This window comes from Phyllobates terribilis, unplaced genomic scaffold (assembly GCF_046119375.1).
Source record: "Phyllobates terribilis strain yellow unplaced genomic scaffold, ASM4611937v1 Scaffold_13__5_contigs__length_258822181, whole genome shotgun sequence".
In the NCBI taxonomy this organism is placed as follows: Eukaryota; Metazoa; Chordata; class Amphibia; order Anura; family Dendrobatidae; genus Phyllobates; species Phyllobates terribilis.
Genome location: NW_027362773.1, coordinates 111,781,451 through 111,794,148, shown reverse-complemented (window position 1 = coordinate 111,794,148; position 12,698 = coordinate 111,781,451). Strand labels below are relative to the sequence as shown.

Sequence of the window (12,698 nt, the reverse complement as noted above, 5' to 3'; positions counted from 1 at the left end):
TTTATTATTATTTTTTGCCCCCTCTATCTCTACCCACATGGACTCGACCCCCTCTTCTCCCTCTCCTATATCTTCCCTTAGTCTGGGCTTTAGACGTGACTTTACATATAAGCAGACTCCTCCGCCCTTCCCCTGTTTCCGGTCCCTTCTAAATAAACTATAATCTGTTAAATTTACCGCCCAGTCGTAGCTATCGTCTAGCCAAGTCTCTGTTATACCTACGATGTCATACCTCTCCTCCGATATAAGCGCCCGCAGCTCATCCGCCTTATTGGTCAGGCTTCTTGCGTTGGTCAGCATGCAAGATAAAACTTTGGGGTTATTTAGCATCCTATTCTTCTCTAACGATCTAACTGTACTATCCCCACCCCCCTCTCCACCCTCATTATATTCACTTCTCCCCTTCCCCCTTGCTTGCCTCACATCCCACCTATTTCCTTGGTTTCCCCCCCCCCGTCTCTAGTTTAAAAACTCCTCCAACCTATTAGCCATCTTCTTCCCCAGCACCGCTGCACCCTCCCCATTGAGGTGCAGCCCGTCCCTACGGTAGAGCCTGTAGCCGACAGCGAAGTCGGCCCAGTTCTCCATGAACCCAAACCCTTCTGCCTTGCACCAACTCTTTAGCCACTTATTCACCTCCCTAACCTCCCGTTGGCGCTCCTGTGTGGCTCGCGGGATTGGTAGTATTTCTGAGAAAACTACCTTGGAGGTCCTTGCCCTAAGCTTCCTACCTAGATCCCTGAAATCATTTTTAAGGACCCTCCATCTACCACTCACTTTGTCATTGGTGCCAATGTGGACCATGACCGCTGGGTCTTCGCCAGCCCCACCCAGTAACCTGTCAACCCGATCCGCGATGTGCCGGACTCGAGTGCCAGGGAGGCAGCACACCCTTCGGCGATCCCGGTCTTTGTGACAGATTGCCCTGTCTGTCCCCCTAATAATAGAGTCACCCACTACCAGGACCTGTCTAGCCTGCCCTACACTTCCCCCCTCCCCCTCATTACTGGAGCATACACTCCCCCGGCGGTCAGAGGATCTGTCGTGCTCCAATAATGCCGGTTCTGAACCAGCCTTCCTATACTTCTTCCCTCTATCCCTTCTAACTGTTACCCAGCTCCCTGCCTGTTCAGCCTGCGCTTCCCCACTAAGCTCCACCCCCAGTGTTGACCCATTGAGTGTCTGCTCGGTGAGCAGCAAACTCCGTTCCATGTTGTCGATGCTCCTCAGTACCGCTATCTGAGCACTTAGATCCAGGATTTGGGCTTCCAAGTGCACGATATGCTCACATCTCTCGCAGCAGTATGGATCCCTGAGCGGTAGCTCAGGGAATGCATACATTGCGCAAGATGTACACTGCACGGCTCCGGCCAACATGGACGTCATTCTAAATATGGGGATACAGTCAGTATATATGTACAAGTACAAAACACAATTATTTATATATAGGTGTATGGACGGGGATCAATTAGGGATGTGCAAGTGTATCGATTAGATATCGGCGCGGGATCAGTTAAGTATGGACGGGGGATCAATTAAGTATCAATTAAGTATGGACGGGGGATCAGCTGAGTGGGTCAGGTGGATTAATTAAGTGTGGACGGTGTGTCAATTAACTATGGACTGGGATCAATAAGTATGGACTGGGGAAATAATTAATTGTGGACTAGGGATTCAATCAATTAATTATGGACAGGGGGTTTAATTAAATAGGATGGGGGGTAAAGCAAATAAATATGTATGGACGGTGGGTCAATTAACTAAGGACTGGGGATCAATAAGTATCAATAATATCAATAAATATGGACTGGGGAAATAATTAATTGTGGTCTGGGGAATCAATCAATTAATTATGGACAGGGGTTAATTAAATATGGTGGGGGATAAGGCAAATAGATAGGGACTGGGGATGAGTAAAAGTGGACAAGGGGAATCTATTAAATAGGACAAGGGGGATCAATCAATTATGGGCTGGGGGGGGTCAATCATTTAAATGTGGTCAGGGGGATCACTTTAATATGGACGGGGGTGGTCGGGGATCAATTAAATGAGGACGGGGGGGTCAATTTAATGTGGTCAGAGGGATCAGTTAAATATGGACGGGGGTGTTCAGGGGAATCAATTTAAATATGGACGGGGGTGATCAATTAAATATGGACGGGGGGGGTAATCAATTAAATATGGACTAGGGAATACAATACAATTACAATACAGATACAAATACAATACAGTACCGTACACACTTGGGTTCAGTAGGGCCGCTTATCGTGGCCTCCTGCCCCTCACTCACCTCCTCTAGGGACGCTGCACGCTATCACAGCGCGCTTGTCCCTCCGGTCGCCTCTTACCGGTCCTCCTGATCACCACCACCTGGCACCCTCCGCTGGCCGGCACTGCACGCTGCCACAGCGCTCTCTTGTGCTCGTCCCTCCGGTCGCCTCCTACTGGTCCTCCCGGTCCGCTCGGTCACCTCCGCCTGGCTCTCCTCCCTTCCCAGGAGCTCTTTCTAAACAATTGCATCCCCATATATATATATATTTTTTATAAATTGTAACTTGCAAGCAGGACCCTCACTCGCAGGGCCGAAATTGGCGTTCATGCTGCCCTATGGATTTCAAGTTGTTACGCCCCCTACTGATAGGTCAAACTAGTAGTATGTGTGCACAACATCTATTTAAAAGGCAGATCTGTTCCGTAACCCGCCTGAAAAAGTGGCAATTAAATGCTAAAAAGAATGAGCGTCTGCATTTGCTATTCATATGTTCAGTCTTTTAAGCTTCTTTTAACCACTTCAGGTTTTCAAAAGATGCCAAGCGGTTAAAATAGGTAACCTCAACATTTTTTGGGCAGCTATCACTAGGAAGCCACTCACTAGTACTTAATACAATTCAAATAAAAACAAAAAACACACAAACACGATTGCCAAAAGATGCTGGAAAATAAGCAAAAATAGCCGCTTTAGGACAGAAAAAAAACACGACAGTGTTCCTAAAGAGTCTTCAGCCTGAAAAACTCACAGGATTCGCAGATATCTAAGACATCGTATGCACATACCCTTTAGATCAGGAGTCTCAAACACGCGGCCCCTCCAGCTGCTTCATGCGACCCGCAGGAACCATAGACCCCTTGACGATCGCGGCCCGGTCCAGGAGCAGCGGACATCAGCGCTTTAGTTCAGTGTATTGCCGTGCAGAGACCGGCTCTCTGCAATACCAATGCCAGTCACCGGCCTATCATAGGCCAGCAGCAGACATCTGCGTCCCAGCGCAGCGGCGTATGACGTCACTGACATGCGCAGATGATAGGCCGGCGGCTGGCATTGGTATTGCAGAGAGACGGTCTCTGCACGGCAATACACTGAACTAAAGAGCAGTTGTCGGCAGCTCCTGGACCGGGACGCGATCGTCAAGGGGTCTATGGTTCGTGTGGGCCGCACGTGCAGAAAGGACGCCGAGGGAACCGAGGACAGGTGAGAAGAATCTTTTTTTTTTTCTGATGTGTATGTGAAGAACGGCACAGGGGACATATCCACAATATGGGGACCTGGACGGGGCGCATTACGACAAGATGAGGACCTGGACGGGGCATTACGACAAGATGAGGACCTGGACGGTGCATTACAACAAGATGAGGACCAGGACGGGGCATTACGACAAGATGAGGACCAGGACGGGGCATTACGACAAGATGAGGACCAGGACGGGGCATTACGTCAAGATGAGGACCAGGACGGGGCATTACGACAAGATGAGGACCAGGACGGGGCATTACGACAAGATGAGGACCAGTTCAAAAGGTGTATAGAAAAAAATGCTATCACTAAAAATGTCACTTTGTCATGCAAAGAATGCGGCCCCCCAAATTAAATTTTTTTCCGTGTGCAGAACATATAACCAGCTGAGTTTGAGACCCCTGCTCATAGGCATTCACACACAGACTACACGACTATATTACCAGAACCACCATCGGTACACGACTACATCACCAAGTTTAATACAGCGATCAATTGCAATGTCAGGTCAGCCCAATATACAATTATATCGCTTGAAACCGCAGCTCCCAGTAGGTCTTTAACAATGGTAAGGGCTACTAGGAGTTGCTGTTACCAGCCATCATCAGATGAGGACCATATAGGAACCACAGTACTGATGAGGTGCATGTAGTTTAACTATTTTAAAAATACCTTATCTCCCAAAAGTTATCTTATATGGTTTAGGTTCATTAATTCTGATCACACTGGTGCGGGTATGGGTCTTGAGATTCCTACCAATTTCTCAAAAGACATCTTGGAAGTGCACAGCTTAGGAGACAGGATCATGGCTTTCTACTGCATCCGCTTTCTGTGCACTCTTCTAAAAAGGTCTTTTCAATTGTGGTTGGGAGTTTCAGGACCAGATTCCCCACCAATCTGCTCAGAATTATTGGGAATAAAACAAACAAAAAAAAATCTCATAAAAGTTTAGTTACTCTTTGAGGTGCATTTACAATGCTGACAAAAATCTAAAAACAGGCTGTCAATCACCTGATGCACAAGCAAAAATTTTGTTTGTCGGGTGAATAATTTTTTACCTAAAGGGAGTCTGTCACCCCCAAATGCCAATTAAATTGCATAAACATTTATATAGGGGATGTAGCTCCCTGCAAAAATCATATGCCGTTTAGCTTAAAGGGGTTGTCCGGTCTAGAATGACAAGTCTGCAGTGGCTCTGTGTGACCGCAGACATGAGAATCCTTCCAGCGCAGGCACTGTGAGTTCTGAGGATTTGCTGGTATCTGCACCGGGAACGGAGGTCCTTTATGCGATATGCAAACTTCTGGTCAGAACCCGTCTGTTACTTTATATTGTCTGTACATGCCCCAGCTTAATTGTGAAGTGCTGCAGAATATGCTGGCGTTATAATCAATAAAATTATTTAATAAAGGAAAAAAAAAAAAAAAAAAAAAGATAGAAAAAAAAAATATTGCAGGGTCCATCAAGTAAAAGCGTTTTCCTTTTCTTGCTAGAAGCCACATAAATGTCCAAAAGGTTCTTCTCGTGCTTGAATCCTCAGCAGAATAGTTGGGAAAGATTGATAGTTTGTTGCCATCAAATATAAGTGCCTTGTTAGTTTGGTAGGTTCGAATTGCCTCATTTTTATCCCAGGCGTTCAAAAAGCACTACATCACAATTCTACTTAGTGTTTATGCATTTTGAGTTCCAAATCTCTATAAGTTCAGAAATCCCCACCAAGACCCCTACAACTGCTACCAAGGCAGAGGACGCTACGGATTCCAGTAATACAGTTATTCTCCGCATAAAATTCTCTTCTAGAGCAGTTTTCTAATTCTTCACATTTTTTCCCCGCCCAAAAAGGTTGGTCAGATACTAGTGAGGATGTATGCTTAGATCGTTATATGGTCAGTAATCAAAGGCACACTCAATAATTATCTTCTTTAGAGGAAGAACAGCTTAAGGCAAGTATCCATAATGTTAAAGACGACCAACATTGCAGTCCATCGATGGACCATTCTTAAGGCCTGTGTCAAGTAGCATAGGCTTGTAGGCTGTCTAGACAGTTAATTTCAGATCGGTCACAGTCCGACAAGCGACACCCAATCCGCTCCGGAGGGTGGCCAGAAGTACAAATTAAATGCATGTCCACGGTGCCAAGAAAATGCTCCTGTTTAGGTTTATAGCACAGGTCATTAGGGTTTCCGACAATTTAAGTTACTTGTACTTTTGAAATCATTAGCTTTATCCATTTTTTTCTACTCACTCATAATTCAGTTTTCATGAGTCCACTAGGACTGTATCTCATGGAGGTTGGCCCTTGATCGCTGTAGGGACAGGAACAAAGAATAAAAAGCCTCTCCCACAACCTCAGCAGTTCCTTCCAAGTAACTACACTGGTTTAGGGTCTGCAAAAAATGTATTGAGCATTAAAAACAAAGTATAAATAGATGCCATCATAACTGAATTACAGGCGAGACCAGTTTTCGTATTTTAATGTCCTCCTCCTGAAAGATATTTTGAGTCCTCCCCCCACCACCAACGATAAATCTTGTTTCTGCAAATCTTTAAGATGTCAGGAGGCAAATAATGTCCACAGCTCCAGCTAAGCCAATGAGTAGTTGTCTGAAAAGATTTTTACATGGTGTTTTAATAGAGTTGCTGCTATTTTTCCAACTTTGTATGCTCATTTCGAAGAAAAAAAATATATTTTTTTTCTACAAGCCAAACGCACTGAAAATAAATTTGTCAAACCAGCCTGACATCTTGTATGTATGGCTCGATCTCAATGCTGCGCTACCCATCCTTAAAGGATCCTCCTCTAAATTCAACCATAAGATGAAAAAAAGTTTTCAATAAATAATAGTCTAAGGATGACCACTTCTGATTTCAAGTGGCAAGTGTCCATGTTAAAGGAGTTACCAGGACCATTTAGATTATTTTTTTTTACAATGGGGCTAAGAACTAACAGGCAGGTAGTTGCTAACTACCTGCCTGTTGTGCCCGGTGCCAATCTCTGCCAAGACAGAATGGTCACAGACCGCTACTGCCGGCAATTCAGCAGCTTCCGTTGACATCACTTCTCTTCCGCTCTGTTGATGGGGAGTGACTGCCGACGTCAGGCTGATTGACAGTTGGCTCCCCGCAGCCTAATTGCGGGGAGCCGACAGAGAAGCCCAGAAGAAAAGCTGCTCTGTTGATGTGGAGGAATTGAATCGCAGGCAGGAACGGTCTGGGACCTCTCCAAGCCTGCGCCGGGTAAAGCAGACAGGTAGTTGCCTCTGTTAACTACCTATCTGCTAGTTTTTAGGTCCATGGTAAAAACAAAAAAAAAATAAAAATAGTCCTGGACAACCTCTTTGTTTTGAATTACTTCAGGCCACAATTGAACGCGGGCGGTCATTTAAGTTCTGATAGCACAGAAATGTCTTTCCTAAAGGTTTCTCATTTTGGAAGTCTTAGCTGGGTTACCATTTTTATCAACTTAAGTCGAGTTTTATCCACCCCAAGTCTGAGAAACGAGAATGTTCTGGCAAGATTTGCTGTCGTCCTTGCAATCAAGAGAAAAATCGCCCAAGTGGAAAGTGATGATGATTTTTTAACTTTTTCTTAGGACATTTACCATCTTTATCATAACCTACATGAAGACTCTTAGAGCAGAAGAGAGTATAAAGGTCAGAAGGTAGATTAGAAAGACAACTTTACAGAAAACCTGAAGAATTGTTATGGGGCTTTGTGATTAGTAATGTAACCACTGAATTATTTTTTAAAAGGACTTTATCTTTTATTAATGTGTAAAAAAAAATACAAACGTTCAGCTAGCTATGCTTTTAATATAGCGCACACTAAACTTTAGTTTTATGGACCCAACATCTCTATGCGCATTGTGTAGTTGTAAGTAAAGGCATTTTCCTGGCTCTTCTTCTGGAACTGGAGCACTCGCGTCGCTGACAAAAAATGAAGCTACATGCTGGGGTAATTTTTTCTTCTTAAAGAAGTCTTGCTGGTTGAATGATCACCTGAAATTGTTGAGAAGGAAAAGAGAAATTCTATTCTATAGACCGGTTACATTATTCCAAGTCCCCACTAGATAAGTGTAGTTTTCTCCCAAATTGGTGAAACATCATCACTTTCTCCTACGCTGGAGTCACGGTTTGATTTTGAGATTTAATACAGGACATTGTTATGATATGTGAGCATTGCCGCCAATCAGCGACCGCAAAGGGGCTGCAGTTCTCATGTTTTCCTCCAACTCTCAAGTTTTGTCCAAGGGAAGTGTGCGTGAATCCACCCATTAGCAGACACTGATTATTGTGCCAATATCACGCAAACGCCAGGAGACCTGGTGCCAACATCACTGGAATGGCGCCAGTGTGAGAGGGGAATACCTTATTTTACAGAGGGGAATACAGTATTTTAGAAGGGGGGTTTCTGAGTAGTTGACAAGTCCTTTAAGGATAAATCTCCAGCCTTTTCCCCCCTTTGGGATAGTTCCCACACTTGGCCTTTTTCCTTTAATAACAATTTTGTGTTTTGGGTGGACAAAACATTGTTGTTTTTTTTTCTGGTTAGCTGCTTTTTCTAAAGATTTTGTCACCAAAAAACTTAAAAAAAACCTCCTGTGGAGACAATCAATGTGCTGTCCACAATGTATTGACTGTTATGGGGGGCCAGAAGGTTGTGATCATGTGAAGACATGCTGCAGAATCGGAGTTTCCTGAAGAAAAAACAAAAAAAACAGTTCCGTTGGATTAGTGCTGCAATATCGATATTGAATATTGAAACGTCATCAACAATTCTTGCATCGGAAGACGCAACTTGACAGCGAGGTCTCCCAATCTTTGCTAATTACTTGATAGACATTTATGAAGCAGTTAGCTCAGCCTCGGACAACCGGCCCTCGAGCAATCGGTACTCGGGTTTTCATGGATGTATGAAATGGACCTAAAGAACAATTTTTTTTTTCTCAGCCCCCCCCCCCTTCTTGGGAAATAGTCTAGGACTCTGTTTAAGAGAACAGAGACATTTTTACCTCTTCCATCATTAGTGCTTTATTCCTTGCTGTTGGATTTCGGCTGGCAGCACCTGTGAGATCAGGTTGACGAAAACAAGACTGAACATCGCAGAGCGGAAACTGGTACCGAAAACCAAAGTATATTTTCGTTGTTGGTCGTAATCGGTTTAAAGAAATTCTTTAAAATAAATAGAGCATAAAAGTGTACAAAAACAAAATAAGTAACACTATGCGCCGCTTCTAGGCCCCCGGTTTCCAAGGTGACAGCATATGACAGCTCAAAAACAAAGTATGTGACTAGACGAGCTCCATCATTCTCAAAACCAAAACTAAAAATTGCATGTTTGTTCCATTTAGGGACAAGTCGCTATTTGTGATTGCCTGTACTTTGAATTAATAGTTCTGGCTCATATTTTCTCATCACATTGTAGTGTGATATTCCTTTTTATTCCTGGAAATTTATGAATAAAACTGGCATTACTATATGCAGATATGTCTAACCAATCTGACACTGTCCAGTTCCTTGCTGTCAGTCTCACAATTTGCAGAAAAACAACCCTTTAACAAGAGACATGGAAACGAATCACCCAAGTGTCAATATATACATGAGGATTGGTTTATCCAGACGTCAGTAAATTTCTACATTCGCAAATAAATGGTCCGCGTGTCATCAGCATGTCAGCTTTTACTATCAGTGATTTTCATGTATGAATAAAAAAATTAAAAAAATTACACACACACACACGCTACTGAACCTGTTCTACACCCGGTTGTCGAGCAATTTTATTGGTACATTTCCAGCGCCATTTTTAAGACCCCGAGTCTGAGAATTAGCATCTACAGTGTTTTCAATAAAATGGAGCCGGAGATCACGATATGTGCATGCTCTGACTCTGTAGTACATTACCTTAATAAAATGGCGCCAATGTCAACAAAACCATGAGCACGCGCCGGCAATAGGGATAATGGCGATGGGTGCGCACCACTATGTTGACATTGTAGTACTTCAATAAAATGGCGCCGAAGTCAGAGTGTGCAGATACCGCACTATCCGGCACCATTTTATTGAGGATGCTGTACATGCAAAATCACAGACAGAGGGTCTTCAAAAAATGGCGCTCGATAGCGTGGTATGCGCACACGCCGAGCCCGGCGCCATTTTATTGGAGGTATTGTGCTACAACTTTAAAGGGAACCTGTCACCAGAAATAACGCTGTTAACCTGCAGATGTGCGGTTAATCTGCAGATTAATAGCCAAATTCCACAGGGAGAAAATTAACTTTATTCTCCCCGCCAGCATGCGCTCCCATCCTTGCATATTCTTCCCCCCGTTCCTGTCAGCGCTGCTGATCCGTCCATCCATAAACAAACACTCCTACTCACCTTTCCCCTGAAGCGCGTCGTCTGCGTTAAATATTTAAATAAAATGGCGCTGGAGTCAGCATGTGCACACACACACACACACACACACATATACACACCACGCTATCCGGCGCCATTTTGTTGAAGACACTGTGTGCGAGTTTGTCTTCAACAAAATAGGGATAGAGATCACGCTAGGCGCAATCGCTGACTCCGGCGCCAGACTCGTCTTCCTCCTGGTCTGGATGCCTCCTTCTGACTCTGGCCACAGCGCGCAGGCGCTGTCTATAACAAAAGGATGCATCCCTGGTTATATATATAGCTTCTGCTAGCCTTTGCAATTTTAAACACCCGTGTCCTGTACGTGTTTTTCACGGAAACCATAGACTTGTATTGGCCCTTGTTGTCTGTGCTGCCGGAAAAACAAAAACGTCTCCATGTGCTTTGTACAGTCACTGTCTGAGAAAACATGGACATGTGAACAGCCCAATAGATTATAATGGGTACTTGTATCGTTTTTTGGTTTTTTTTTTCAGATACCACAACACATACATCTGAGCGAGGCCTAAAAAAGCTAAAGTGTATGAATAATTCAGATCCGGGACTCTGATCAAAAAACAATTGTTTCCAAGATTTTTTAGTGGCCACATAAACCACGGACAGGACACATACGTGGGGGGTGAGGTGCATTTAGCAGGGAAATTAAAGATACAGGAAAAGTAACTCATCACCTGCTTTCAAAATGGTAAAATATTTACAAATACTCCACCCAATATTTACTGAATAAACAATAAAAAAGATAAAATATTTACAAATATTCAGCCAAATGATAACAATTCTAGTAAACAAAAGTAACAGATTGAAGTATTTCCATGGATTCTGCCTATAATAAGACATTTCAGGAGGAGGAGCAGCAGCTGGAGACAAGTTTGCTATTTTGGAGCATCGAGCCAACAACTTGTGTCATTTCTACAACCATCCACACAATGTTACAAACACACAACCATAGAGAAGGTATAATCAGCTCCCAAAAGACAACTTCCAAACAGTATTGAAAGCCCATAGAGCAGGCCCAGCTACAGGGATTGTACCCGACACACAGACTCCCACTCCCTAAATCCCCCCCTTACCCTCCATATTCAGTGCAGTCAGCCCTTCAAGGCCGGGATATAGGGGAGAACCGTTTACGTCCTGAATTTAACAGTTGTAGCTATCGAAATCAATTCTTCTCCTTCCACTTCACTTTGGCTTCTTTAAACCCACGCCCCCCTCTTACGCGAGAAATGGCAGACAGTCCCTTGAAGCTTTGCGGAAATACCCAAATGACGTAATTGATGGAACGCCCTGATGAGTGCGCGTGCTCCCGTCCTAGGCAGCAGCCAATCAGCGGCCCTGACGTCGCATTCCCTCGTAGATCGATTCAAACAAGTATGCGAACTGCGGGAAGTCGCCAGGGATCGGGGACAAATTAACACTCGTTTCCGAAACGTAAAAAAGGAAAAAAAAAATGTTTGTTCCTTTCTACTTTGAAAAAAACTGCTCTCGGTGTGACGCGGATGTTTTGGTGGCCATGTTTGGTGCGAACAGGAGAACTATTCTTACCAGGCTGTTTGTGCACAAATGAGAGTCAGTAAACTGCAAAATAAGGAATCATCTGTCTTGTAGCTGTGCACAGCTCTAAAATAAAAATGCCCCTTGAAATCAAATAACTTGGGGATTTTCACATTCCCCAATGGAAGCACACCGAGAACCTGCTGATCAGTGGCCTAGCATAGAGGCCATATTTAAAGGGACTCTCCATTGAAAACAATCTATTGATTGGTGGGGGTCTGATCGCTGGGACCCTCACTGATCAGTAGAATTGGGCACTTTTAACCCTTTGGCGCAGCTTTATACGGCAAAGAATGAATAGAGAGGCGGTCAGGTATGTGCACATCCGCTCCATGGTCCTAGCTAGCCAACCGCCACCGATCAGCACATTATCACCTTTCCTGCAAAGTATTGTAGGTATGTTTATACCCAGATCGTTGTGGCCCTGGGGGGTAGTTGACAGCCTCTCTTTTTACATTTTTCTCCCCACCTTTAAAGAGCTGTCAATTCTTAAGCAATACAATTTTCTGTCTGGGATAAATATTATGATATTTTATTCGTTGACATTATGTGCACGCTGCAATACAATGTGCAATTTTTTTTATTGGTTCACATAAGGAATATATTGCAACTTACTGATTCTTGAAAGACTCTATATTTATTTGTATTGTAAGGCTACATTCCCACGATGAGCTTTTGGTGTTTTTTTTTTTTTTTTACGCTGCATCAGAACCGTTAGGGTATGTGCACACGGTCGGTATTGGCAGCGCTTTGAACGAACCATACTTTATGCTGCGTCCAAAGCGCTGCACGCAGGTGAGTCCGCATGTGTTCATTGAACCATTCATCGCATCTTATACATTAGCGTCTCTGCAAGAGAAATTGACATGCTGCCGTCTGTAAAGATGCGCCGCATGTCCGTGTCTGCGGGTGATCCACAGGAGTACGGAGACATAGTGGGCATGGGATTTCTTGAAACCCCATCCACTATGCTACAACATCTGGGCGCTGCAGATTGCAATTACTGATAGGGTACGTACCCTATTTACAATTCCAGAAGAGTGCATGGGATTTATAGAAATCTCATGCCCACTGTGTGTTTTTTTTATAAAATTATACATACATACATAATGTCAATTTCTCTTGCAGGTATGCTGAGTTTTCTGGGTGGATTTTCCCCATAGACTTGCATTAGATGCTGAAAGTCTGCAGCAAAAAAACAAAAAAAGAAAAACACGCAC

At 43.8% G+C, this 12,698-nt stretch overlaps 1 protein-coding gene across 2 annotated transcripts in view; it reads right to left on the bottom strand.

Moving 5' to 3' along the window:
- RELA (RELA proto-oncogene, NF-kB subunit) overlaps positions 1-11,197 on the bottom strand; it is a 34,396-nt gene extending 23,199 nt beyond the window's left edge. For both annotated transcript variants that reach the window (XM_073658430.1, XM_073658429.1), the window contains exon 1: positions 10,998-11,197. In XM_073658430.1, coding sequence (XP_073514531.1) covers positions 10,998-11,004 — 7 coding nt within the window. In that variant the 5' untranslated portion in view covers positions 11,005-11,197. The remainder of the gene's footprint in view (positions 1-10,997) is intronic.
- Positions 11,198-12,698: the final 1,501 nt, after the last annotated feature.